The sequence below is a fragment of the Cavia porcellus genome, unplaced genomic scaffold, assembly GCF_034190915.1.
Source record: "Cavia porcellus strain 051 isolate PalLab524CR breed Dunkin Hartley unplaced genomic scaffold, mCavPor4.1 scaffold_10, whole genome shotgun sequence".
Taxonomy (NCBI): domain Eukaryota; kingdom Metazoa; phylum Chordata; class Mammalia; order Rodentia; family Caviidae; genus Cavia; species Cavia porcellus.
This window is the reverse complement of record NW_026947493.1, coordinates 83,122,392-83,147,362: the sequence shown is the minus strand read 5'-3', so window position 1 is coordinate 83,147,362 and position 24,971 is coordinate 83,122,392. Positions and strand designations below refer to the sequence as shown.

Genomic DNA, 24,971 nt, shown 5'->3' with positions numbered 1-24,971 from the left:
CTCGACTGCTGGTAAGGCAGCTGATTTTTGAGCAATGTACAAAGAAATGCAAGGCAGCGATAGCTCCTCATAAGAACAAGGACCTCAACGCCTGGATTAGGATATGCAGAGAGATAGGGGGGCCGCTCTCCAACTCGGGAGTGGCTGCTCTCCTGGCCGCGGCTGTACAGCAGAGGGGACCTCGCGGGTTAGAAGGGGAATGTAAGGCTAAAGGGTGTTTTGCCTGCGGGGAGCCAGGACACATTAAACGTCATTGCCCAAACAATGCAGATGCTAGGCCTCGCCCTAGGAATGAAGAACCATATGTTTGTGGGCGATGCAAGAGGGGATCACACAAAGCTGAGGAGTGTAGGTCGGTCTTTGATGCTCAGGGCAACCGTATTTGTGGACGAGATGCTAGAGGGCCAAAAAACGGCCAGAGGGGGCCCCCTTCACAGGCGGGCCCCCGCCCCAGAGACAGGACAGCTCAGGATGGCAGCCTTCAACAAGGGCCACCCCTGGGTCAGCAGGTGTGGACCTCAGTGTTGCCTCCAGACTTATATTGGTGCCTGATATGGGTGTTCAAGTGGTTGAAACCACCTTTAAGGGACCGTTACCCGAAAATTCCGTGGGTCTGGTGATCGGGAGATCCTCCACGGCCCTTCGGGGTCTCATAGTAGTCCTGGGGGTCATAGACTCAGACTACACAGGACACATTAAAATTATGGTTCAATCTCTTGTGGGTACTATGGTAATCAATAAAGGAGACAAGATAGCGCAGCTCTTGCTGCTCCCCAGTCTCCACAAGAGATTCCCCTCAAAGCAGAAAATTAGAAAAAGTCAAGGTTTCGGTTCCTCAGGGGAAGTCTTCGAGGGACTCCATATAATACTTGATAAAAGGCCCATGCTCTCACTTAAGGTCAATGACAAGAATATAACAGGGCTCCTAGATACAGGAGCTGACCGTTCCATTATCTCCAAAAAGGATTGGCCCTCCAACTGGCCCAACACTGCAGATAACACGCTGCAGGGCCTGGGGATGGTGTCAGCTCCTCAGGTTAGTGCTTCAACCCTGCTCTGGTGCGATGAGGAGGGTCATCAGGGCCATTTCCAACCATTTGTGTTACAGTTGCCAGTGTCTCTATGGGGAAGGGACATCCTCACTCAGATGGATGTCACGCTTACGTCAAACTGCTCCCCCCAGGCTAAGGATATACTCAGGAACCAGGGATATACCCCCGGCAAAGGCTTGGGCAATGCCCTACAGGGTCGGACATCCCCAATACCAGTAGAGAACAAAAAAGGTAGGCAAGGGCTGGGTTTTTCTTAGGGGCCGCTGAAGAAGCTCTCCTACCCACTTCGATCAAAATCACCTGGAGGTCAAATGATCCGGTTTGGGTACCTCAGTGGCCCCTGCCTAAGGAGAAGCTATTAGCCTTGTCAAAAATAGTCAGTACACAACTTAGATTAGGACACATTAAGCCGTCAACCTCCCCATGGAACACCCCCATTTTTATAATTAAGAAAAAGTCTGGCAAGTGGAGGCTGCTCCATGATCTAAGGGCGGTCAACGCGCAGATGCAGTCCCTGGGGGCGGTCCAGAGGGGGCTGCCAGCTCTCTCAGCCATCCCTCAGTCCTGGCCAGTTTATGTTATAGATCTTAGAGACTGTTTCTTCTCAATCCCCCTGCATCCAGAGGACACTCATAGGTTCGCCTTTACTTTACCCACCATTAACCAAGAAAGCCCTGATCTCAGATACGAGTGGATAACGCTGCCCCAAGGTATGGCCAACAGTCCCACTATGTGTCAGATTTACCTTGATTCCCTACTGGCCCCCCTACGGAAATCCTTTCCCAAGATAAGATGTGTGCATTACATGGACGACCTTTTACTCAGCGGCAGGGACCCAGACATGCTAAATAATATGCTCGGCCAGTTGGTCGAGGCCCTGAGACAAGCTAATCTGCATGTTGCCCCTGACAAGATTCAGGGAAGAAAAATGGTGACCTACTTAGGCGCAAAAATCTCCCCTATGCTAGTCTCTCCACAGAAGGTCACCATTAGGACGGATGGCGTTAGGACCCTAAATGACATGCAAAAGCTATTGGGAGACATTAATTGGATTAGGCCATATTTACATATACCAAATTCAGATCTCAAACCCCTGTTCGACCTTCTAAAGGGAGACCCAGATATAGCCTCCCACAGGAGGCTCACTCCTGAGGCAAGAGCTGCCTTACAGAGAGTGGAAAAAGCCTTAGGTGGGGCTACCTTACACAAAATTGAACCAGGGCGACCCTTTGATGTCTGTTTGCTACAGACTAGTCTACAGCCCACAGCGGTGATTTGGCAGAAAGGACCATTACTGTGGATACACCCTAAGGTCTCACCTGCAAAAGTCATAGAGCATTACCCGGAGGCAGTCGCTTCATTGGCCCTTGAAGCGCATGATAGAGCTGTCCAACATTTTGGCTCAGGACCACAAGCCATCCGAGTACCCTATACCGCCAGCCAGATCAAGACCCTGGCTGCCTGCATAGATACATGGGCCATTCTGAGATGTGTTTTCCATGGGGATATAAACAATCAATACCCTAAAGACCCTATCTTGTCATTTGTCACTCAGCACCCTATAATTTTTCCAAAGGTTACTGCCTCTGAGCCATTAGTCCCAGCAACTACAATATACACAGATGGCTCCAAGACGGGGATAGGCGCCTATGTGATCCTAGGCAAGCCCCCGGTTACCATACAATTTGAACCTGATCAGCCTCAGGTGGTGGAACTGCAGATCGTTAAAATGATTCTTGAACGGTTCTCAGAAGCCATTAATATTGTCTCCGATTCTAGGTATGTGGTCAATGCTATGCAAGTGCTTGAGACTGCCGGTTTAATTAGATCCACTTCCACAGTGGCTGGGCTGTTCCTGTCTATCCAGACATTGCTTCAGAACAGACACCATAAGGTCTTCACCACCCACATAAGAGCACATACATCCCTGCCGGGGCCCATGACACAGGGGAATGCGGCTGCTGATACTGCCACTCGCCCGTTATGGATTTTTACCTTACTAACACCAATCGAGCGAGCCCGTGCCTTCCATGATAAGTTTCATGTCAATGCCAGGACACTAGCAAACCATTTCCATGTTTCCAGAGCAGATACACGAGATATCGTGCGACTATGTGACTTCTGTGCCACATACAAACCTGCCATACCGATGAGAGTAAACCCTCGAGGTTTGATCCCTGGTGATGTTTGGCAGATGGACATCACACATATACAGGAGTTTGGGACTCTTAAATATGTTCATGTTTCCACAGACACCTGTTCTCACGTCATATTCGCAACAGCAGAAACAGGTGAAAAAGTGTCTAATGTGATCAATCATTGCCTGGCGGCTTGGGCCGCATGGGGCAAACCAAAAATATTAAAAACTGATAATGGACCAGCCTATATAGACAAAGCCTTCAATGAGTTCTACAAAATGATGGAGGTTCAATTAAAACATGGTATCCCATACAATCCCCAAGGTCAAGGAATCATTGAGAGGGCTCATAGAAGCCTCAAAGAAATTTTACAAAAACAAAAAGGGGGAGTAGGCCAAGGCCTGGCCCCAAAGGCACGATTATCCATGGCACTATTCACACACAATTTTTTAAATTTAAATAATGATAATTGCTCCCCAGCCGTGGAGCACTGCAACCCTTCCCCCAACCATAAAGGGTGGGTGAAGTGGAAAGATGTCCTGACAGGACAATGGATGGGCCCGGATCCAGTGGTCAGCTGGAACCGAGGCGCGGTTTGTGTTTTCCCACAGGAATCGGGACGAGAACCACTGTGGGTACCGGAGAGACTGACACGGGCGACAAAGCCCTCGACTGAAGATCAGACCTGCCCTACCGGAGATCCATCACAGACCAACCAACAAGATGAATAGAGATAGCGGTAGCCCGAAATGGACAAGAAGATCCTCAGGCATATGCATGGCTCGCTCGCCTAGCCTACGACCGAGTCTAGGGACGGTGAGCTTCCCACACTCCTCCTCTAAAAAAAAAAATTATGACATAGCTGGGTAGGAGAGTCAATGACGGGTAAGAGCGTACTCCCCCGGTGCGACTCAACCTAAGCCAGGCCCTACCCCATTCTGCACGTAAGCCGCTGGACTGTTAGATGCTGCCCAGGTCTAAATTTCTCTCCGAGGGGATTTCTTTACGGAGAAAAAATGAGTGCAAGCTTGTGTGCATCCAGGTTCCGTCCAGTTTGTGCCTGGCCCTAGAAAAAGGACGAGGGCCTCAGGGCCTTGGCGGACCATGGGACGGCCGACCAGGGTCTAAGCCAAGGACCTACGGTGGGCCTACATATAGGGCATAAGCCTCTGCACCCAGTCCAGGAAGGGCTACGATGCGCACATTCATAAAAAACAAAAAAGGGTGAGATGTTGGGAGCCGCAGCCCCGAGCCCGGTCGCCTCACTTGGCGGACGTGAGGCCTGTAGTAAAGAGTAAAGCCTGAGGTAGATTACCCCTCCCATCGAGCACGTTAGTTTCCTGCTTACCGCGTAAGCAACCCGCTCAACAATATAGTCTGCCTGGCAACTGATGATGTTAGCCAATCAGCTTGCCTTGCTTACTTTAACATGATTGGACACTGTATCCGTATATATACTGGTGCCACCCCTGGGGGGGAAGAAGAAGCCCGGAAGTAGAAGCCCAGAAGGAGCCACGGGGAGCGGACCAAAGGAGGCTTCGGCTGGGAGCGATCCCAGGGCAGGCTGTACGGAGAAGGAAAATAAAAGAAAAGGTTGTCCACTGCCAGACTTTGTCGTGTGTCCTTCCTGCCGGCCAGGAGCGACATCGACACGCCCTCTCCAACCGAATGCGCTAAAACCATCATGCTGAAGTAGCGGAGAGCAAATTCATGGTGGGGCAGAGGAAAGGAAGAAAGAAGGGAAAGTGGACCCAAAGGGTTGCCAAGTTTTGGAGCAGGATACGCTAGGGGATAAGTAGGCGAACCTTTCAGAGCGCTCAGTGACCAACAGTACGCTGCGGCACGCGTGCCATAGGTTTGCCGCTTCTGCACGAGGGCCACCATCTGTCCTAGAACAAGCGAGGTGAGAGCTGTCTTCTTCCCTCCCTGGGAAGCCACGGTGGGGCTCTGCTTCCGGGACACTGAGCGGGATGGGCACAATTCCAGGCGACGGACTGCAAGACCTGCACACAGACTGCGGCACCCACGCCTCCTCCCGCACATCCTACCCCAGGGCTTCTCATTTCCCAGGTCTTAAAAGCACAGGAACTTCCCTTAAAGGTACTGAGCCTTGTACCCGTCCCAGAGTCTGCTGCAGGCCCAGAAAAAAGCCCCAGCTTAGTGCAGTGGGGCCAACTCTCCGAGCCCTGTCCCTGCTGCGTACCCTAACGGCAAGCTCCACCCTGCACAGCCAGCCCTGCCCAGCAGGAAGAGGGGTGCAGCAGGCAGGTGGGGACCAGGACCCCACATGCAGAGCAGACACAGAGCAACCTGGCCCTGACTTCTCACCTCTGAAGGGACAGCGGGGACCCCTGGACACTGGAGAACAACGGAAAAGAGAAAAAGTCCAAAGGGACAAAAAAAGCAGTTCGAAGGAGCATGAGATCGTTCAGAAAACACTGATGAACAGACAGTTCTACTGGGACCTTTACAGGACCACCTCCAATCTCTGTATGACACAGATCATGCTGCTCTCAGTGATGGGACAGAAATACAAGAAAACGCACTAGGAAACTTAAGACACGAATACCACCACCAAAAGGTTCACCAGAGATGAAGAGAGCAAAGCTGAGGAGACAGCCTCCTGGGACACAGTCAAAGGCTGGAGAAACAGAGTATCACGAGAAAAAGCAAACTCTGAATTTAAAATATCCAGCATGTTTAATGCAAACTAAACAGGTGTTTTAGAGAAAGAAGAAAAACAGGCAAATAGTGGGATGGTTATTGAAGAAATAATAAAGTATCTCCCAGAACTGACAAAAGACAAAAATCTTGAGACTAAAACATCCTATAACCATGACCTCAGGCAATTTCCAAACAGTAAGCAAAATGGGAAAATTCTATCTGTTTTAGAGACAGAATACTTACTATGGAACAAAAACTGACCTGGCAGCAGACTGCTCTTTACGATAGGAAGCCTGAGAAAGTCCAGCACCCGCCGAGGAATGTGGCCAGGCCACACCCCGGGAGACCGGCCAGGAGGGGGAGGACAGTCGTGGAAAAGCTGTCCTCTGGGCCACAGAAAGAGGACGCAGAGGAGACGGCCCACTCGCCATCTTCTCCGCGGGAGATAAACCTGGTGGGAAGGTCCTGTCGCCTTCTGTCCCGGCTCTCTTCTGCCGAACCTGTGACCACTGCAGATGCCTGAGGAGCGGCCTCAGACCCTTGTGCCTTCTCCTCAGGGTCTCCCCCTATGTGCTCATCTGTAGGCGACTCCACACAGAGGAGGGGTCTCCCCTGTCCACCTGCTGGTCGCCTTCCTTGTGGACGATGAGGGGGCAAACTTAGCCCCTAAAGCACACTTGTTGATTTTTCTAAAACTAATCTCACGACCAACACCCCAGCAATCGTGCCCATTTTACAAGTGAGAATGTCTCCCACTTGGACCCCGGAAAAGAACCCCTAATGGATCTCTCTGCCCCCAGTTTCTCCCTCTGAAGTCTATCTGCCATAAAAGAGCAAAATTCGTTTACAAAACTAGATCCCATCACTCTTGGCAGAAACCCTTCAAAAGTGGTATCAATGTACTTCTGTAATATGATGCCCGGGGGTGCTGCACAAACAAATGCCTGTCACCCACTTACTCCCCAGCCCCACCCCCACAATCCTGACCTCCCACCTGCTCTCCATCAGTGCCACCTCTGTCCCCACCATGAACACAATCACCAGCCACACAGAGTGGCTCACAATTGCTACCCTCGCTGGTCTGGTGGCTTGCCTGCTCCTGATTGTGTCTGGAGTGCCTGACAATGGGTGCTCAGTAAATATGTGCTGGCGTCCATGAAGGAAAGGTGTGGCAAGTCATACATGGTTACCAACAGAACAGCCAAAATGAAGACTGGTTTGCAGTATTTGGGAGGAGGGTAACATAAGAGGGTGTGATTCCACCATGTAGCAGCAGCTCAGTACTTTGTGCTCGCTATGGGCTGCGGGAGAACTAAAGCCACGACCACATGAGAAGGCCGCCTCCCGGAGTGCACTGGCGGGGGGTAAGAACGCACAAGGAACAAAACGGGAACCAAGCGGTTCAGCAGGAGACCGTGTGGTCTTCATTTACAGGCTCCTGCACCGAGATGTCTTATGGATTCATAGGTCATGAATACAGAAGATGGTCTGCAAAACGGTACCCCAAAATGTTCACTGCAATTATGTGTACCTGAAAAGTGCAAAGAGAAGGCAGAGGAAGACAGGCGTTTCCCTGCTCACTAGCACCCTACTCTAGAGTCTCAGCTCACAGGAAGCACGCGTTGCTTTCATAATACAGCCATAACTAATTAAGGTCAGAAAAATGAAGGGTTAAGAAAGTTCTGAGCGATGGCATGCTGTCTCACAGACTCACACATTACCTTATTTTTTGGCTAGCCTTTTCAACAGTTTCCAGATTTTGAAGAACGTGCTTTTCTGGCCACTCCAAAGAACTGGTTTCCACTGGATTCGAAGAGTCAGGTTCTACTTGCGCAGCACCTAAGGAGAGAGAAATGCCCCTAAGAACCGAAAAGAAGCGACACGCTGCCTCTGCTGCATAAAGAGTAGGAACACAAGTATAGAGGTACATAAGTGCACAGGACTTGCCTCAGGCATTTAGTGACGATCTCTCTGGTGGTCTGAGCTGCAGAAAATGCCGTAGAGAAGTTTGTTGGAAATTAAAACATCTCATCAAAATAAAAGTTATTTAGAAAACTGGAAAGTCAGCACTGTTAGGACTCGTGGAATGAAAGGATAATGCTGTTATTTTGTTATTTCACTCTCTCAGGTATATAAATAAAATGACAAATACAGGGATTGTCCTCAGGTAAGGCTACTTCAGGAATAATCTTTACTTCTGAAGTAATACCAAGTACCTTAGCATACATACCCTCAACTCACTAACACTTCGAGTGTTATTTTACCTCCGTGATGATCCATTTTGACTTGATGACCTGACTGGTGTAACAGACACCAAGGAGATGGGTGAAAGGCCCTCCTGGGCGTCTGTGGGTGGCTCGTGGGCATGCGACATTAGGGGCCCAGCAGGGCCCAGGCCCTTGCTCCTCTGACTTTGGGGTGTCACAGTCAAGCCACTCCCCCGCCAGCCCCTTGGTGACCTCCTTGCCATGAAGCCAGCCAACCTCGGCCTGGAACTTCTGAGACCATCAGCCAAAACAACCCTCTCCCCTTTTAGCTGTGGGTGTCAGACACTGTGCCCCACCAATAGCAAGCTGACTTTTACAATTACTAAGAAAATACACGTAAAACTTTTTTAGCTAATATGCTGCTGTGAACTATAATAAGACTATTCGTAACACTGGGACCCTAAACAAAACCCTAAAGGCACGGCTTCATGTCAGAAATGGCTAACACACACAAACTGTGCTAACAATGGCAACATCACTAACTGGGTTACTCTTTCTGAATTTTAAACTGTCTGGTTAAACACTGTTTTGAACTGTTACATACTGGTTCTAGTAACTGGCTGAAAATGACCGAGTATTAGCTGTTTAACCACCTACCCTGACAGAGACCCTTGTTTTAAAATGTGGGGTGATCCTTTAAAAAATGATTTGGTAAAAAAATTTTCAAACAAAAATGTTTTAGAAAATAAAAACAGAAATTTATATGTTACTTTTCTGTATTCAACTATTTCACATGGAACTTTAAGAGTACTTTCAGTACCAATATTTGGATTGCTCCCTCCAAACACCATCACGCAAATGTACCAGTTTCCACTTTGTAATAAGGGTAGTGAAATACTACTTTATAGAACAGTGAGATTTATTATAATGTAATACAGTTTTTGTTTTTTTCTTTTTTATCGGTACTGGGGATTGAACTCATGACCGCCTGCTTGCAAGGCAGGTGCTTATGCTGGTAAGATAAATCCTCAGCCCCCCAGTGTAATATACTTCTTAATGGAGACATGGCTTTCCACTAAGGGAAAATGAATCATAGCAATTCTGCACAATTATATGCTGTAAATTCATAAAAGAATGCATACTATCTTTTAAGACGTATTAAAATATCTTTAAATATTGCAATATAATGAATTTTTAACCTTGCCTATACAGGCACATAAATTTAAAGGACATAGGCTAAATATTTAAGAATAAGTAGAAAAACAATAGATGTCTCTTTTTTAGAAGAATAACACTATACTCTTTAGGGCAAAACAAAGCACAGTTATGTCATTTATGGGTCACGATGCTACTCTGCACTGAGATCAGACAGGTACTGAAAGGTTCTCTGAGCAGCCAAGAAGTCTTTTTTTAAAATTAAGAACAACCAAAAAAAGTTTTGTTTTACTGGTGAGCAAAGAAATCAAACCAAGACAATAGGAAAGCAGAGAAAAGGGACCTACGAATCTCACAGGGCAGCAAACAGAAAGGAAGTGGCACCGCTTCTGACCCAAGTAGTTAATGAAGTTGAACCCTAGTCCCGTGCACCTAATGACAGCGAGTCACAAAGAGCAGGTTGTGCTGTTACTGGTATAATCGGTTGAATGAACGAGAATCAGAAATGCATACTAGAAGGATCATTTTTAAATGTCTGAAATAATAAAATTACGACCTTGCCTAAGAGCCAGTGCACTCACGCATGCACCGCTGAAGTGCCCGGCGGTCGCCGTACGGGAGACCACTGCCGTACGGGGGATCACGAGCTCGGGTGCACACATCCAACTGCGAGCATTTTCACCGACTTGGTGGCAATGAGTAAATACTGTGGTCTGATTAATGCATTTCCTACATAATGACTCATTACTGGGTTTTTTCTTTTACCTTCTCAGTTTTTTTTTTTTTTTTTTTTTTTTGGTACCGTCAGTAGAACTCAGGGCCTTAAGCTTGTCAGCCAGGCCACTATGCGCTGAGCTCTATCCCCGGCCTGTTATACACACTAGAGTCTTCGTTAAAACTGAGTCAGCCAAAGAGCCTTACTGATTACTAATAACTCCCAAGATATTTGGCTGCAAATAATCACTCAAAGCAGGAAATCCTACAGACCTTGTGGATTCTACACGTGGTGTAGTTTGCGTGGAGAATACTCACTCGAAGGAAAGCTGCGAGGCTGTTAAGCACCCTAACTTCCTTGTTAGCAGACCACAAAATTTCGGCTAAGGCTCTAAAGACCTTCAGAGCTTCTTCCACTGCTTTAACAAGGATTTCAGGGGGCTCCCCCACCCCGTGTGCCAGGTACAGTGCCAGGCTCTGAGGATACCAGAGACACCAAGTGGCTACGCGCTTTACACTCAGAGGCCAGAGTGTAAAGACAAACGTTTAATAAAGAGCTGCACAAATGATAACATGATTTTAAAACGTGCCAAGTGGTTTGAAGAAAAACTGCAGGGAACAGTACAAGAAGAAACAGCTGAAGTACAGCGGGGTCTGTAAGCCTCTCTCTGAAACATCCTGACATGGGCATCTGGAAAACGACAGTCAGTGAACGGGGCAAAAGCTAGGGGAAGAATTCGAGGTGGAGGACACGGCGAAGAGGACACCGGGAGCGGGGGACAGGTGATGTGTCCGAGCGACTCCTCTGCCCTGGTTACCTTTTCCTTTCTAAACTTACACCTCGTTTCATAAACAAACCCATGTGGTGCTCAGCCCACACCTGGCAACTTTCTATGTGAGTTGCAAGTAATTAATCTCATCTTCACAGCCACCCTCACCCCCAACTTAGAGGTCAGAACACCTGCCCCCCAGGTGAGCTGCAAGGTCAGCGTGCAGCCTGGCTTTGCCACATAGCAGAGTCCTGAACACAGGTGAGCACTGTCACAACGTCCCCAGGGCCTGTCCAACAAGCGGGCTGCTGCAGAACCTTGGTACCAACATGGAGCAGGGATGACGTAACATGAGAAGCAGCCCAGCCTTCTGGCTGCACCAGACAGCTGTACCTTAGCCCTCCTGAGCACCCTCACAAGGACCCTGGCCATAGGCTGTATCACTGTCCCGACTGGAATGCGGGGAGCACAGGCACCTGGGTGAAGTAATGCACCCCAAAGCATTCGGCTACGGAGTGACAACACTGAGATTTGGCCCCTGAGTGATAGTCTATGCTCTTGAAACTGGCACTATCTGCTGCTTTTATGTCCTGGCTGGCAAACAGCCTATAATCTTATTGAAAGCCAAGGATGGATTTTCACCTCATGTATCTTCAGTGTCAAATTCACAAAAGGCATTCCGAAATCATTACGCTAACTTGATTCTGTGACCATTTCCTCATTAACTCACGCAATAAAATTATTCTCACAAAATGAAAAACAAGCACTGTCTCTACATTTAAAATTGTGCCAGACGATCTCCAAACGCTGTCTCAGTAGATACTGAGAAGCTTTGCTCCATCCGTATTCATCACAACAACAAATACAGGAAATAGAAATCTAATTAAATATCAAAATGATTTTTGCCTCCTCTGTGTATTTTGGGGACCGTTCCGGCCCTGAGTGGCAAACCTGATACATCTCACACTGAACTCTCCACACAGACTTGGCTTCCCTCAATTTCTGAAAACGGCATAATAGAAATCCACACATTCTGGCAGCCTCAGCAAAGATAGTAAGAAAGATCACCTTATAACACTTCTCCCTCTCCTTAGAAACAATTACATCGAGCGTGCTTAATAAATGGTGGGACACGGCCAGGGATACAGCTCAGCTGCACAGAGCCTGCCTGGCAAGTACAAGGTGCTGAGTTCAATTTCTGGTACCAAAAAAAAAGATATGATCAAAAAGTCTGTGATATTTAAGTAAGTACAGAGCATATACCCAGAGTGATAAAAAACTGCAGAGCATGTTTACATTAAAAACTTTATTCCACCCAAAGACACGCTGAGGTCAGTTCCCCTGCAGTGTCCCCCTTGCCTCCACACCCTCATCCCACTGCCCTGCCACTTTCTGAAGCAGCTCTGCAAGTCCTCCCTCGTGAGTGTCCTCAGTGGGCTGAGCTGGCGGCCCTGATGTCCGGAATCGATTCAGATGTTTATTTTCACTGTGGGGTGAACTAGAAGTTGTTCGCTGCCAGATCTGGTGCACACAGTGCAGCAGGCAGTGCCGCGCATCTCCGAGCCTGCTTCCCTGTGGGATGGCCCTGGGCAGCAGCATTCACGTCTGATCACATCTCACAGACACTCAGCCAAGGGGACTTCCAGAACTGCCTCGCCAAGAGCAAAAACGATGGGACAAGTATGTCTAATGAGGGGGCGTAGCTGGGGATGTAGCTCAGAAGCACAAGCGTCTGCCTGGCAAGCACAAGCCCTGAGGTCAGTTCCTGGTACAAGAAAAAAAAAAAAAGAGGGTGTACTTTGCGGGGGAAGTGATAATGTGCTCTTGACTGTAATACATCTTAAAAATTTACATGTTCACTGTTGACGGCCCTTTGTATACATACATCCATACTCATATAGAAAAATATGCATCAAAATGAAATGCATTTTGATTGGATCAATGCATTTTACAAGGTTTAATGGTAACAGCTACCATAGATGCTACAAAGAACAAAATTTAAAGTAATAAAGAACTTACCATTTAACATGGCTGAGGTTGTAATTTTATGTCCCTGTTTTAGAACCATTTTAGGAGTAAGAGCATCCAAATGACGGAGAAAGCGTTCCCTGGTGAGCCTTAACAGACTTCTGAGTTCATCAGCAGAAAACGCTGCAGGCTCCTTGGCCAACTTTCTCCTTTCTGCAAGACAAATCAATCTAATTAACCCTAAGGCTTTTTCAAGCCTCTCTAGAGCGCATCCTCTCTTATGGAAAATACTTTCAGAGGTAAAAAGAGTGAGTTTCTCCAGCACCCTGCATTCCTCGGAAGGCACACGTTCACCGCAATCTCATCCTAACCGAGTGACAGAATTTCCAGTTATGGGAGAAAGGGATAACAGTTCTTGTCAACACCAAAAACTGGTGAATAATAAAGTTTATAAAAGATTTTATATTGTAGAACATTAAAAATGGTTACATGTTGATAACTTATATGAAACTAAAACCCGTTGGATTTTTTGGATACTTCTTAAAACCTAAGAGCACAAAAAAGGAACAAAATGGGACAAGAGAAAATGATAAATGGTGACACTTGGGAACCAATTCTGGAGGAGGAGTGGCAGTGGCCTGGCACTGCTGGTGTACCTAGATGTTCCTAATGCCTCGCATGCCTGGAAGGCAACAGGACTAAGGGGCTGGCAGGGTGGGGTCGGGGGAGGAGGCAGGCCCAGGGGCGTGGCCTGGAGGGTTCCTCCTCCTCTCTGGCCCCTCCCCCTCCTTCCCACCTTCCGGTCCCCCATCCTGTGAGCAGCTCTCCAGTCAGGTCCCTCTGCCGGCCACCCTGCCTTGGAGCCGCGGACTACAGAATGAAGCGTGAGCCAAAGTAAGCCTCTTTGTCTAGAAAAGTCAATATATAACTAGTCAAATCCTAGAAAGAAAAAGATTGGGGAAAAGAAGATTATGAAAGAGGTAAGTGAGGAAAAACTTTCAGACTTGAAGAGGAGGCTCTGCTGTTGAAGGGTGCATCACTCACACAGCTCTCGAGTGGGTGCTGAGCGGAGGGCGCTAGCAATCGCACACTGGGACTCTGGGTGGCACCTTTGGGGACAGAGACTCCAGGCAGGGGCTCAAGACAGACATGCCAGGATAAGAGCACTGCAAAGAATGCTGCTGAGCTCTCAACCAGAACACAGCGAAGTGGGAAGATCTGGAACCAGGTCTTCAGCATCGTGAGGGCAACGCTTTTCAGTCTTGAATTCTGTATCAGTTACCAATCAAACAAAAATACTTTCAGACATGCAGAACTAAATTACACCGTATGAGTGGTTCCCCAGGAAGTGCCTAGAAGTCATGCATGCTTCTGAAATAAAATCAGCAACAACCAAACAAAACAAGGCAGAAATCTAGGGGAATAAAACAGAACAAGAGGCCCAGGAATAAGGAGATTCCAAGAGGAAATAGAAATCTCCAAGGTTTCAGCTGGTCTAAGCAAGGCACCCGGAGGGGAGCAGAATGTGATGTAGTCCCAAAAAACATTAATTAATTAATTGAGAGCTAAGAAAGAAACAGATGTGTTTGGACACACAAGAGCTGTGACATTTGGAGCATGCAGTAATGTCAGAGGTGCTAAATACACTCTGTCAGAACACAAGAGTCGGCAAGTTAAAAAGAAGGTGATGTGCTCACCTTTGTGCATTTCACAGCTCGGGTCAGCTTATTCATAGTTACAATGATGCTAAACTGACTCTAGTTTGCCCCAAATTAATGGTTTTATTGTAAGGGTCATGGGAAGGAAAGGGACAGTGCACCCGACTGGAGATGTGATCTTCCGGCCACTGCTGGGTGAGAAGCGATGTCAGGGACCAGTAAATCAAGAAAGAGCACAGGCCCAGTGCACAGGCGGCGCTGCAGTGGAGGTCCTCCGGGAATCCCGGTTCACCAGCAAGGAAAAGCGAATTAAACCCGGAGCTCTGGAGAGGTGAAGGGGCACAGGGGTATGCAGTGCCCCCGGGGAATGGGGGCCCAAATCTCCATGGCCTGGCAGAGCAGAGACGGGTGGGCTCTTGGATTCTTAGCCAGAGGCCACCAAGAACCAAGGTGTCACTTGGAGAGAGGACATGGGTTTGGAGACTCCCAAAAACACATTTCTGGAACAAAAGCCATCTTCATTGGCATCAAGAAAAGGGGAGAAAAGGCCACTTAGCAACGCAGCCCAAGTAGTAGCCATGCCTTAGCTACTACAGACCAGAAATGCCCTGTGGGGTTTCTCATGTGCACCGTAACTTACCTGATCTCACACACCAGCACTCACATCATGCATGGCTGAAAGAATGTTTCTGCTGGACAGCCCTGATTTAAGAAAAATTACAAATGAGTATGATCCGTTAAACAAAACTGATAGCTGCTGGGCGTGGTGGCACAAGCTTATAATCCCACCACTGAGAGGCTGAGGCAGGAGGACTGCTGTGAGCTCAAGGCCAGCCTGGGCTGCATAGTGAGACCCGGTCTCAAAAAAAGAAAAAAAAATTGGTAGTGACTTTAGTTCAGTAAATACTGTTCTCCATTTTGGAAAACATGGCTGTTTAGTCACATTCAACTTTTCAAAAGACCGAGTGAAGACTGCCTTTATAACCGGGCATGCAAATGGTTTCAATAATGAGAAACTCCCTTGTTTCTGCCGCGCAAGAGTCACCAGTGTTGCAGTTTGTGCTAACAGCTGTTGAGGCGTGGCTGAAGATAAGGAAGCAGCGTCTACTTTGTATTTTTGCCTTTGACTTTACCAGTTAGAATGCCCTGCATGGAAAATGCTGCCTTTTACCTTCTGAAAGGTACTCAGTGAGGTGAATGCACAACACCAAATAAAGAATATTCAACACTTCGCAAAAGCAAAAAGCAGCACATACATACTACTCAGATTGTTGCAATCAGGGAAGAGATGGAGGAAGGGGAGGGGAGAGTGCGTGAACAGAAAGAAGACGCGTGGTGTCCACACGGCCCCTCCCCAGGAGACTGGTATCATCTGGCACTGAAAACGCGTCTCAGCAGAAATGTAACCAACAGCAAGGACTGCCGGGAGCCAGAATGACGGGGAGCGGAAGGGAAGGGGTTGCTGCTCTGCATTTAAAGTGTTTTAGCATCATCTGAATTTTCATACTATAGCTGTGTATTACTTCACTAAAAATATTTCATTTTGAAACACTTGTAAGCTACTGATACTTTCTTCCATAACACAATGATAACTTATAAATACAGACACAACTCAGGTCAAATCACGAACCTGGCCTCTATTAGAACTGTCAGTTAAATTGCAATTTGGGGAGCAGTGTGAGGACCCATACTGCCCTTAATGACTGAGAAACAGTGAAAATATATGAGGTTTAAGAGAATAATGAGCACTATAACTTCTGTGTACAAGAAGCAACATTTACACAAATAAGTCCGTGTGTGTCAGTGGGAGACAACACCTGGGAGAGAAATACTAGGCTGTGGTGAAAAATGAGTTGGAAAAAGAATGCTAAGTCCCTGAAAGTTATTAAGTTACTAATCATTAAAGATTTATTAAAGAGAAATGCAAACTATCTTCAGAAGCAGCAGAAAGAGCAGCACCCCATCTGTAATGGGTTCTATGAATTACAAAGGAAATGATCTCATGTGCGGATACCTGATGCTATTTCTTGTGCAAGTGAGGCTCTGCTCAGAAGGTCCTTGCCTACACCCATGTCTTCGGGACCTGCACCTACTTTACCTCCCTGTGGATCAACTGTTTCTGTACTAACACTTAGATCTCTGATCCATCTTGGTTTTAGTTTAGTACATGGTGAGATGCATTGGTCTAGGATCAACCTTCTGCATGTGGACTGCACCCTCCTCCAGAAGGAATGGCCATCACCAAGAAAACAAGTAATAACAAGTGCTGCGGAAGATGCAGGAAAAACGAGCCCTTCAATGCCAGGGGCAGGAATGCACACTGGTATGACCACTACAGAAATCAGTGTGGAGACTCTCCAAAAAACCAAAAGTAGAAATTTCAACTGGCCCAGCTATTCCATTTCTAAGCATCTTCCCAAAAGAGTTAAAGACATATTACAGTGATCCACGCACACCCACATTTATAGCAGCACCACTCATAACAGCTAAGTCTTGGAAGCAACCTGTGTGCCCAGTAACAGATGAATGGATAGAGATGAACTGTATACAGCGGAGCACTACTCTGCTATAAAGTAAGGTAAGTTTGTAAATGGATGCATCTTGAGACCAAAAGGTTAAGTGAAGTAATCAGACTGACAAGCTAGGGTTACATGGTTTCTCCTGTCTGAGAAACCCAAAATACAATAAAAGGCAAAATAAAAAACAGATAATGGGAAACAGGGAGGTGGATCTTTTGCAAAAGAGATGAGGGTCAAATGACAAGGGAGGGGTATTTATTTTACATCATACTAAACAGTATCTTATTTAAAAAGTGTTCCACATTTTTAATCCATTTCTTGAAATGTCACTGAAACACAGTATCACTAAAAATGTTTCCATGTACAGTTATAAATAAAAAAATGAGTAAAATACAAAATTTAAAAATTTTTATGTCATCATTCTAATAGATATAATCTTCAAAGCAAAGTAAAATTAATGAGGATTTATCTAAAACTAAACCTCTAATAAATTTTATTTGATTTCTGTATTATAAAAAGCAGTGCATCTCAACAGCCACTAGTTGTTGTACTAAAATGCTAAAAAACTAAAATGCAAAGTTAAAAAGATAGTTATTAGCAAAAATAGTTAGTTAAAAAGATATTAGCAGTATTGTCATTCTGTGCTGTGCTCGTTACCCTAGTAACCACGCACCAATGACATAGTTACAGATTAACTGACCGCTTCCTCATGCTGTTCTGTAGGTGAAGTCCCCCCAGTAACCAAGTCCCCCAAGTAACCTGTTTGCTGTGTCAACCTTTGTTCCCTTTGTAAGAGACAAATGATGCTGTGTCAACCATTGTTCCCTTTATGAGAGACAAATGTTCCTGGAATTGGCAGACCAAGGGCTATGCACTGGCTAACCACCCACTGTGAAATGCCTCTGACCTCAAGCAAAGGGGAACAAAGGCCCACCTTGTTTCTGTTTCTCATCGCTATGTACTTAATGGTCAACGAGCTAATCGTAAATGAACTATAAAAATCTGTCAAAATTCTAACCCAGTAGCACAGCTTTGCAAACTCCATTTGCACCGTGTTGCTGGTGCCAGCTTAAATAAAAGCACTTCTTTTAAAAAGACATCATGCTGCTTGTTTTTTTCTTTTTGAATAACATCGTGGGGCCTTGTGTTTTGGGGAGTACAACACTAGTGCGCTTATTTCTGTGAGAAGCTTTTCTTTCTCACTTTGTCACGGAAACAGTGCAAAGTAAATTAGTAATACAATCTGGTTTTTTTCTTTTTTATGGTCTTTTTGAGACAGGGTCTCACTATGCAGTTCAGACTAGTCTTGAGCTCACTTTGTAGCCCAGGCTGGCTTCAAACTTGCAACTCTCTTCCTGCCTCAGCCTCCCAAGTGCTGGGATTACAGAAGCGTATCACCACACCTGACCAGCTAGTAATATAATCTACTCCCTGTTTTCTTGACAATTTTGAAGAAGTCTTTTTGACAAACTTTTGTTTTTCTGCAAAATCCACAATCTTTGTATCAATTTCAAGCCACTGATTTGTTTCAGAGAGTTGTCTTGCTGCATCCTTCCCCTTCCACCAGGCATCAGCGGATTCAGTGTGTCAGTTACACACTTCCCAGGCCAACACAGCTGGAACCGCTGAGCAGCCGCTCGGACCTGCATCCGCTGGCTGCATCTGCCTGGCTGTCACCTTCCTGTTCTGGGGACACAGGAATTCAACACGGATGCAGCACCTTTGTTACCAGATTTGTGATCTGGTGCTAAGTCTGGGCGGAGAAGCTGCGTTGGTTACTTTTCTCGGTGCTGAGGCAAAATACCCAACGGCCAAGCTAAAGGAGGAAAGGTTCACTGAGGCTCAGTCTGCAGAGGCTGCAGTTCACAGTGGCTCTGAGGCAGAGTGGCACCACAGAGGGGCTCTGTGGAGAGCAGCTCACAGCAGGCAGAAAGGCAGCAAAGCAAGCAAGGGGCCTTAGCAGGCTTTTCCTGCCCATTTTTTATACTACCTAGGCTTAGGGTGGTGCCAAACCAATCCGTGGACTGATTTAGTGACCACACATCCCTAACCCAGCATTGCACTCTCTTGAGTCAGCCGCCTCTGACCAAGCATGAGTCTTTGGGGACACGTGGAGACACAAAGCACAGCAGAGGCCCTCTGTTGGCTACGTGTTCTCTTAAGGAATGGGTTAATGGGTCACTGACCTGCACTGTGACTGAGTGCTGCGATGACAGATCGCAGATCAGGGCTCCAGGCTGCCCTACCTCTGCGTGGTGGCCCCATGCAGCCGCACAACCATTGGCCTGCCTGTCCCTGCCTTGGGTCCCACTCAGCCCACTCTGGGGGCTTCTGCCAGCCCTTGGCAGCGAACTAGCTGGAGCTGTTACCACCTCCCTTCCCGAGCACCCAGGAGGGAGCCAGCCAGAGCCACTCGCGTGTCCCCAGGGAGCCTTGCTCAGCTCAGAGCTCCCAGCGCCTCCAGGCTCCTGGTGCTGCAGAGGGGGAGAATGGAGGCGCTAAGCCGGGTGCAGGGGTGACACCTGTGACCCAGCACTCAGGGGCTGCGGCAGGAGAATCTCTGCAAGTTTGAAGCCAGCCTGGGCTACACAGTGAGCTCAGTGCCCACCTGTCATAGGTAGCGAGGCCCTGGTCCCAGAACAGAGACGCTGAAGGAGTGGAGTATAAAGCCTGCAGGAGGCACGTGGGATGGACGGCAGGCCTGGAAGGGACCTGGAGCAGCGGAACAGAGTCCGGAAGGGAACAGTACCGCGGGACTTCTGATCCCCACGCTGCGTCCACACAGGTACTAGTGCACCGAGATTCCATGTGCTACCTTTTCCTGACAATGATTTGCCCATTACCTTTTCCTTAAACAAACATCATATTTTTGATTAAAGAAATGAAGAATGCACTCGCCCTGGCTTTGTACAACTGGAAATGTCTGTAAGCCTTACAGGAATAAGTAATGCTCAGAACCTTAAAATTGTCTTCTATTGGATAAATAGGCCACTGACTTTAAGATATTTCAAAATTGATCTTAAAAGAATATTATTTTATAATATATAGTTGTAATAATTTTTCCATATGAAACTAAGGTCTAATGATTTTAATGTGGTTCTTGAAAATTATGTATCAATAATATGCTTAAAATAAGTTCATATTAGGCCATAATGTACACTTCAGATTTACAAAAATATCAAGACCAGTAACTAAGTTAGTAATAGACCAAAACCCTTAAACTCATCCTTGAAACCAAGTATTAGCCGGGTATGGTGAGGCTCCTATTATCCCAGCACGCTGGGAGGCTGAGGCAGGAGAATCCCAAATTCAGAGACCCCATCTCAAAATAAAAAAAGGCTGGGGATGGAGCTTGGTGTTAAGGAGCTGGGTTCAAGTCCCAGTGCTGCTGGAAAGAAGGAAAAGAGGGAGAGGCAGAGGGAAGGAGAGAGGGAAAAATATTAATTTCCCAAATAAGAAAAATGCACAATGTCACCTTCATTCAGTAGGAGAAACGTGCTTAGGTTCTTGGCCACGATCAAAGTCTAACCAAGGCCCAAGCGCCAATTATTCTGGACTTCCATGTTCTTCTGTTTGCAATATCTACCCTCATACTACCAGAAATAAAGAAAAAAATGTATGTGAATAAGAAAACTTCTCTATTTTTTCTATCACACAGTCCAAAACAAACTACAAAACAAAATTTGCCTCGCATGGTGTCTGTCTAGATGCCACTGTGACATCCAAATAAGCAGCGATACCCTGAATCTGGTGGAAGTGAGGCTGCAGACACCAGCATGGTGTCTGCAAGGCACGGTGTGAGGACAAGCATGCCAGTAAGAATGGCTGTGCTGCTGGCCGCCACCTGCCAGGCCAAGTGCCCTGCGGCCACCACTCACCTAGGCATCCCCTCAGCACCAGGGCCTGTGCTGCGGCCAGGCGTGCCTCCCTCTGCACGACCTGCTCCCCCGAGAGACGTGGAATTGCTGTGAGGTCCACCGGACAGCCTGAGAAATAGAAAGCACTCAGTAAGGAAGATGCGGCGGTGGGCAGTCAACGTCCAGTTCCCAAGCGTGCCTGCAAGACAAAAAGCACTCGCGTCTCTGAGCCTCTGCCCTGCTTCACCCCGCGCCCTGGTGCCCACTGGACTGCACTGCACAGCCAGATGCTCTGCTTTGATTTGGGGAACAACCCGGGCTTCCTTGCTGTCTCCTCCATGAGCCAGCGGCTGTCTTTGCAGCTCTGCCCAGTGAGCCCCATGGCCCCAGGACAGCTCACGCACAGGTCACGTCCCCCTGGGTTCCCCTGCAGCAGCCTGGATGCCCCCCACCCCCACCCCCGGTCCTTTTTGTCAAGCTCAGGACCGCTTGGAACTGGCCGGGGTCTTCCGCCCACTGCCGCCTGTTGCTTACGGGAAACCTGTGGTGCCTAAGTGTGTTCTGCCTCGCTGGGCTCAGACAAATCAGCAGTGGAAGGACCCAGGCGGGGCTCAGGGGCCCGGGCTGGGCATGGTGGGAACGCGACACAGGAGTCCCCAGCCGAGCCCAGTGCACCAGGGGAGGAGCGTTTTAGCCTCAGTTTGGGGCAGTGGTGGGGCAGCAGTAGGTACCCCCAAACAGGGACCACAGTGGGGGAGAGATGAGCAATAAACTAGGAAAGGCTGGAGAGAAAGGAAGTGAAAATGAAAAACAAGCTCTAGAAAAATAACAGTACTGGGCAGGGATGTAGTCCAGCGGCACAAGCACCAGCTAGGCAAGCAGGAGGTCATGAGTTTGAACTCCAGTTCAAAAAAAAAAAAAAAAAAAAAAAAAAGGAAAGAAAAACAGAAAAAATAATACGTATTGAAAACAGAAAGACACCAAAACTCCATATTTGGAGACAAAGGCTGATCTACCAAGTTGTATTACACAGCATGGAAAAGAAATTAGTACCATTCACTTAAAATATACAATGTACTTAAAATAAAAGGTGAATTAATGACAGTGTGGGGAGGTAAGTTAATGAACTACCTCATCTTTTTTCTACCCAGAACCACACAGGCCAATGCTGTACACAAACAGGGAAAGGAGAGGAGAGGACAGGAGAGGAGCGAGGGAGGGGAGGGGAGGGGAGGGAAGGGGGGGGAGAGGAGGGAGGAAGAGGAGAGGACAGAAGGGGAGAGCAGAGGAGGGGAGGGAAGGGAAGGAGGGGAGCAGATGTAGGGGAGAGGAGGGGAGAGGCTCTGGCTCTGGCTCGGTTCCAGGAGCCAGCGGCACTCACGCAGCCCGATGTCCGCTGCCCCCGCCGGCATCGTCCTGGCCCCGCGGAGCGCGCTGAGGGCCGCGGCGCCGTTGATCTGGCCGGCCGAGTGCAGCAGGGTGGCCCGGCACTGCCCGCGCGCCCGGCCGCGCACCAGGAGGTGGTAGCTGGCTCGCTCTCCTTTCACGTCCACGGCGGGGACTGCTGCGGAGAAATGGGCTCGGGTCAGTGCGGGAGAAACGAGCCAGGGGGAGGGACTGGCCGCAGCCAGCAGGTGCTCAGTTCATTAGAAAGCCAAGGATCCCCAAATCACCAAGCTTTAAGTGGACACTGTGCGGCCCCTGTTTGGATGTGGCTCCCTGGAGTTTCACCATGTCTTCTTTGTCTTTTGTGTTTGTGTTACTGAACCCAGGGTCCACACACTTCGCCACATCCCCCAGCCCTATTTCTTAATTAAAAAAAAATATTTTTTTTTATTTTGAGACAGGTTCTCACTAAGTTACTGAATTGCCCAGGCTGGGCTCACACTTGCCACCCTCCTGCCTCAGCCTCCCCGAGTGCAGAGGTCACAGGCATGCACCAGCACAGCTGGCAGTTCTGCTCCTACTTGGGCATCCCCATAACACAGCTTCTATTTCCTTACTGTGGACTAAACTGACTACTGCAAGCACACACAACCCAATTAGAGGAGAAGCGCACAGATAAAGTTAACCCTTCACACCCACAGATTCTGTGCCCCAGATTCAACCAACTGCCTATCAAAAATAGCTGCCTCTGACCTCTGGGTACATTTTTCTGGTAACAAACAACACAGCGTAACAGCTCTTTACGCCCCGCACTCAGTGTGCAAAGAGCCTGGAGATGATCTGAAGTCTGGGGGACGCGTGGGCGGGGAAGCGCCTGCACAAGGCTGGAGCCTCACCGGGTTCAGGCTCTGTGGGGCCTGGAACCAATCCCCAGGGCGCCGCGCGGAGAGCAGCTTCTGGGTCTGTCTGCTGCACAACTGCGTGATACATTTGCAGAGGAGACAGGAGAATAATCTGCACACTGGGGACACTGTCACAACACATCGAGAGAGGGCACAGACATGGCACAGGAAAACTGTGACCCTTTCGGGAGTAAAAACAGAAATAGCATCCTTTGCTTTTTTCAGGATGGTGACCTGGACCTAGCCTTTAGTATCACCATCTTCTGATATTCCACTAAGTCAGAATAAAGGGATTTCAACACAGTGTGAGTCTCCAAGGAGCGGTCTCTGGGAGAAGAGGGAACAGTAACTTCAGTCTGACAGCAAGAAAGCATGCGGTCAGCTGGCAGCAGACTTCAGCCTCCCGCTGGCTAGGGAGGCCAAGAAAAAAGGTGCCCAGAAGCAACCAAGTCTGTAAAGTCAGAGGCCTGGAGGGCCCGGGGAAAGGAAGCTAGGACAGGATGCCGGGCTGCCCAGTGGCCTCTTAGTCCTTTATTTTATTCACACGTGACCATCCTCCCTGAGCCTAGAAACGTGGAAGTTTCTTCTCTAAAGACAGTAAGCAGGGTCTCTGGCCTACAAGACAGAGCTGAGGGATGGAGTTCTGAACCGACCCTACCGTCAGGGGATCTGAGTGTTTACATGGTGAATTACCTGGCTTTCCCTGTATAACTCCTGAACCATTGGAGCTAGACAGCAGAGCCGAGCCATCTCAACTCTTCATTTGGAAATATAGAAGCCCTAGAGGAAGGTTTAAAAATCTCAACCATGGTCATGGTGGGGGCCGCTCACCTGGGGTATAACCTAGGTCACCCCACAAGGGAAGTCACAATCAATGTGCTTTGCCCAGGTGGCCAATTGGTCCCATCAGCTTCCTGGTTTCTGTGTTAAGTGTGAACAGCCAGCCAGACATTGTGGGACCTGAAGGGAAGTCTCCAACAGGACAGCCAAGGCCAGAATGAAAAGAAGAAAGCAACTTGTAGGGAATCAGAGAAAATGAAGCAAATAGAAAAATCTTAAAAAACTAATTCCTAAAACAAGCAAAGCAGATGACTGAACTACTCTGAGAACGTGTTGTATCTTTTTTTTTTTTTTGTCTTTTTCATTTTTACCGGTACCAGGGATCGAACTCACGACCGCCTGCTTACAAGGCAGGTGCTTATGCCGCTGAGCTAAATCCCCAGCCCACGTGTTGCATCTTTAAGAACAGGAAACCGGCCTGGGGGTTAGCTCAGTGGCATAAGTGCCTGCCTGCAAGGGCGAGGTCATTTGATCGCCCGTACCAACAAACAAACAAGAAGATAACGTTAATTTTGGGGCTGGGGATTTAGCTCAGCTGCATAAGCACCCATCTTGCAAGCGCACAGTTGTGAGTTCAAGCCCTGGTAATAAAAAAAAAAAGAACAGGAAGCCATAGGAGCTGGTGGATGTGAGCACCGGGCGGAAGAGCATCACCAACGCACGCCACACAGGAGCTCCGTCCTGCACACTGCCCCATCAACTGCTGGACATCCTCCGCTTCCTGAGGCCGGCTACGGCGATCAGAGGACAGAAGGAACAGTGCTTGTGGCCGGGCTGGTGGTTTCATGGTTATGTACTCATTTTCAGTCGACTTGTATATATTAAATTTATATAGCTCTCTATGTCAGTCATATATTAATAAATTAATAAAAACACAATAAAGAACTCATGGAAATTAAAATTAATAAAGCAAGTAATACTTCAACTAAATGATTATAAGATAGATTTCAGGAAATCTGCCACAAAGTATAGTAGAAAGACAAAGAAATGGAAAACAGGAGGGCAAGATGGGGAAAACAAACGGCAGGACAGGGAAATAGGATCTGCAAAACAAGGGAATTTAAGAAAAACAGAAGGAAGAAAACTATCAACAAAATAATTATAAAAACATCCTCCTGCCATGAATGGAGTCATTCCAGTT

General features: G+C 47.8%; 1 protein-coding gene across 3 annotated transcripts in view; it reads right to left on the bottom strand.

Annotated features, from left to right (window-relative positions):
• The window catches only part of Mtbp (MDM2 binding protein), a 74,523-nt gene that overhangs the window by 18,941 nt on the left and 30,611 nt on the right, over positions 1-24,971 (bottom strand). For 2 of the 3 annotated variants that reach the window (XM_013144165.3, XM_013144166.3), the window contains 4 exons: positions 22,084-22,266; positions 20,724-20,831; positions 12,720-12,881; positions 7,576-7,693 (listed from right to left, as the gene is read on the bottom strand). In XM_013144165.3, the coding sequence (XP_012999619.2) occupies positions 7,576-7,693; positions 12,720-12,881; positions 20,724-20,831; positions 22,084-22,266 (571 nt within the window). The remainder of the gene's footprint in view (positions 1-7,575; positions 7,694-12,719; positions 12,882-20,723; positions 20,832-22,083; positions 22,267-24,971) is intronic. The other variant, XM_063257682.1, reaches the window with a different exon arrangement.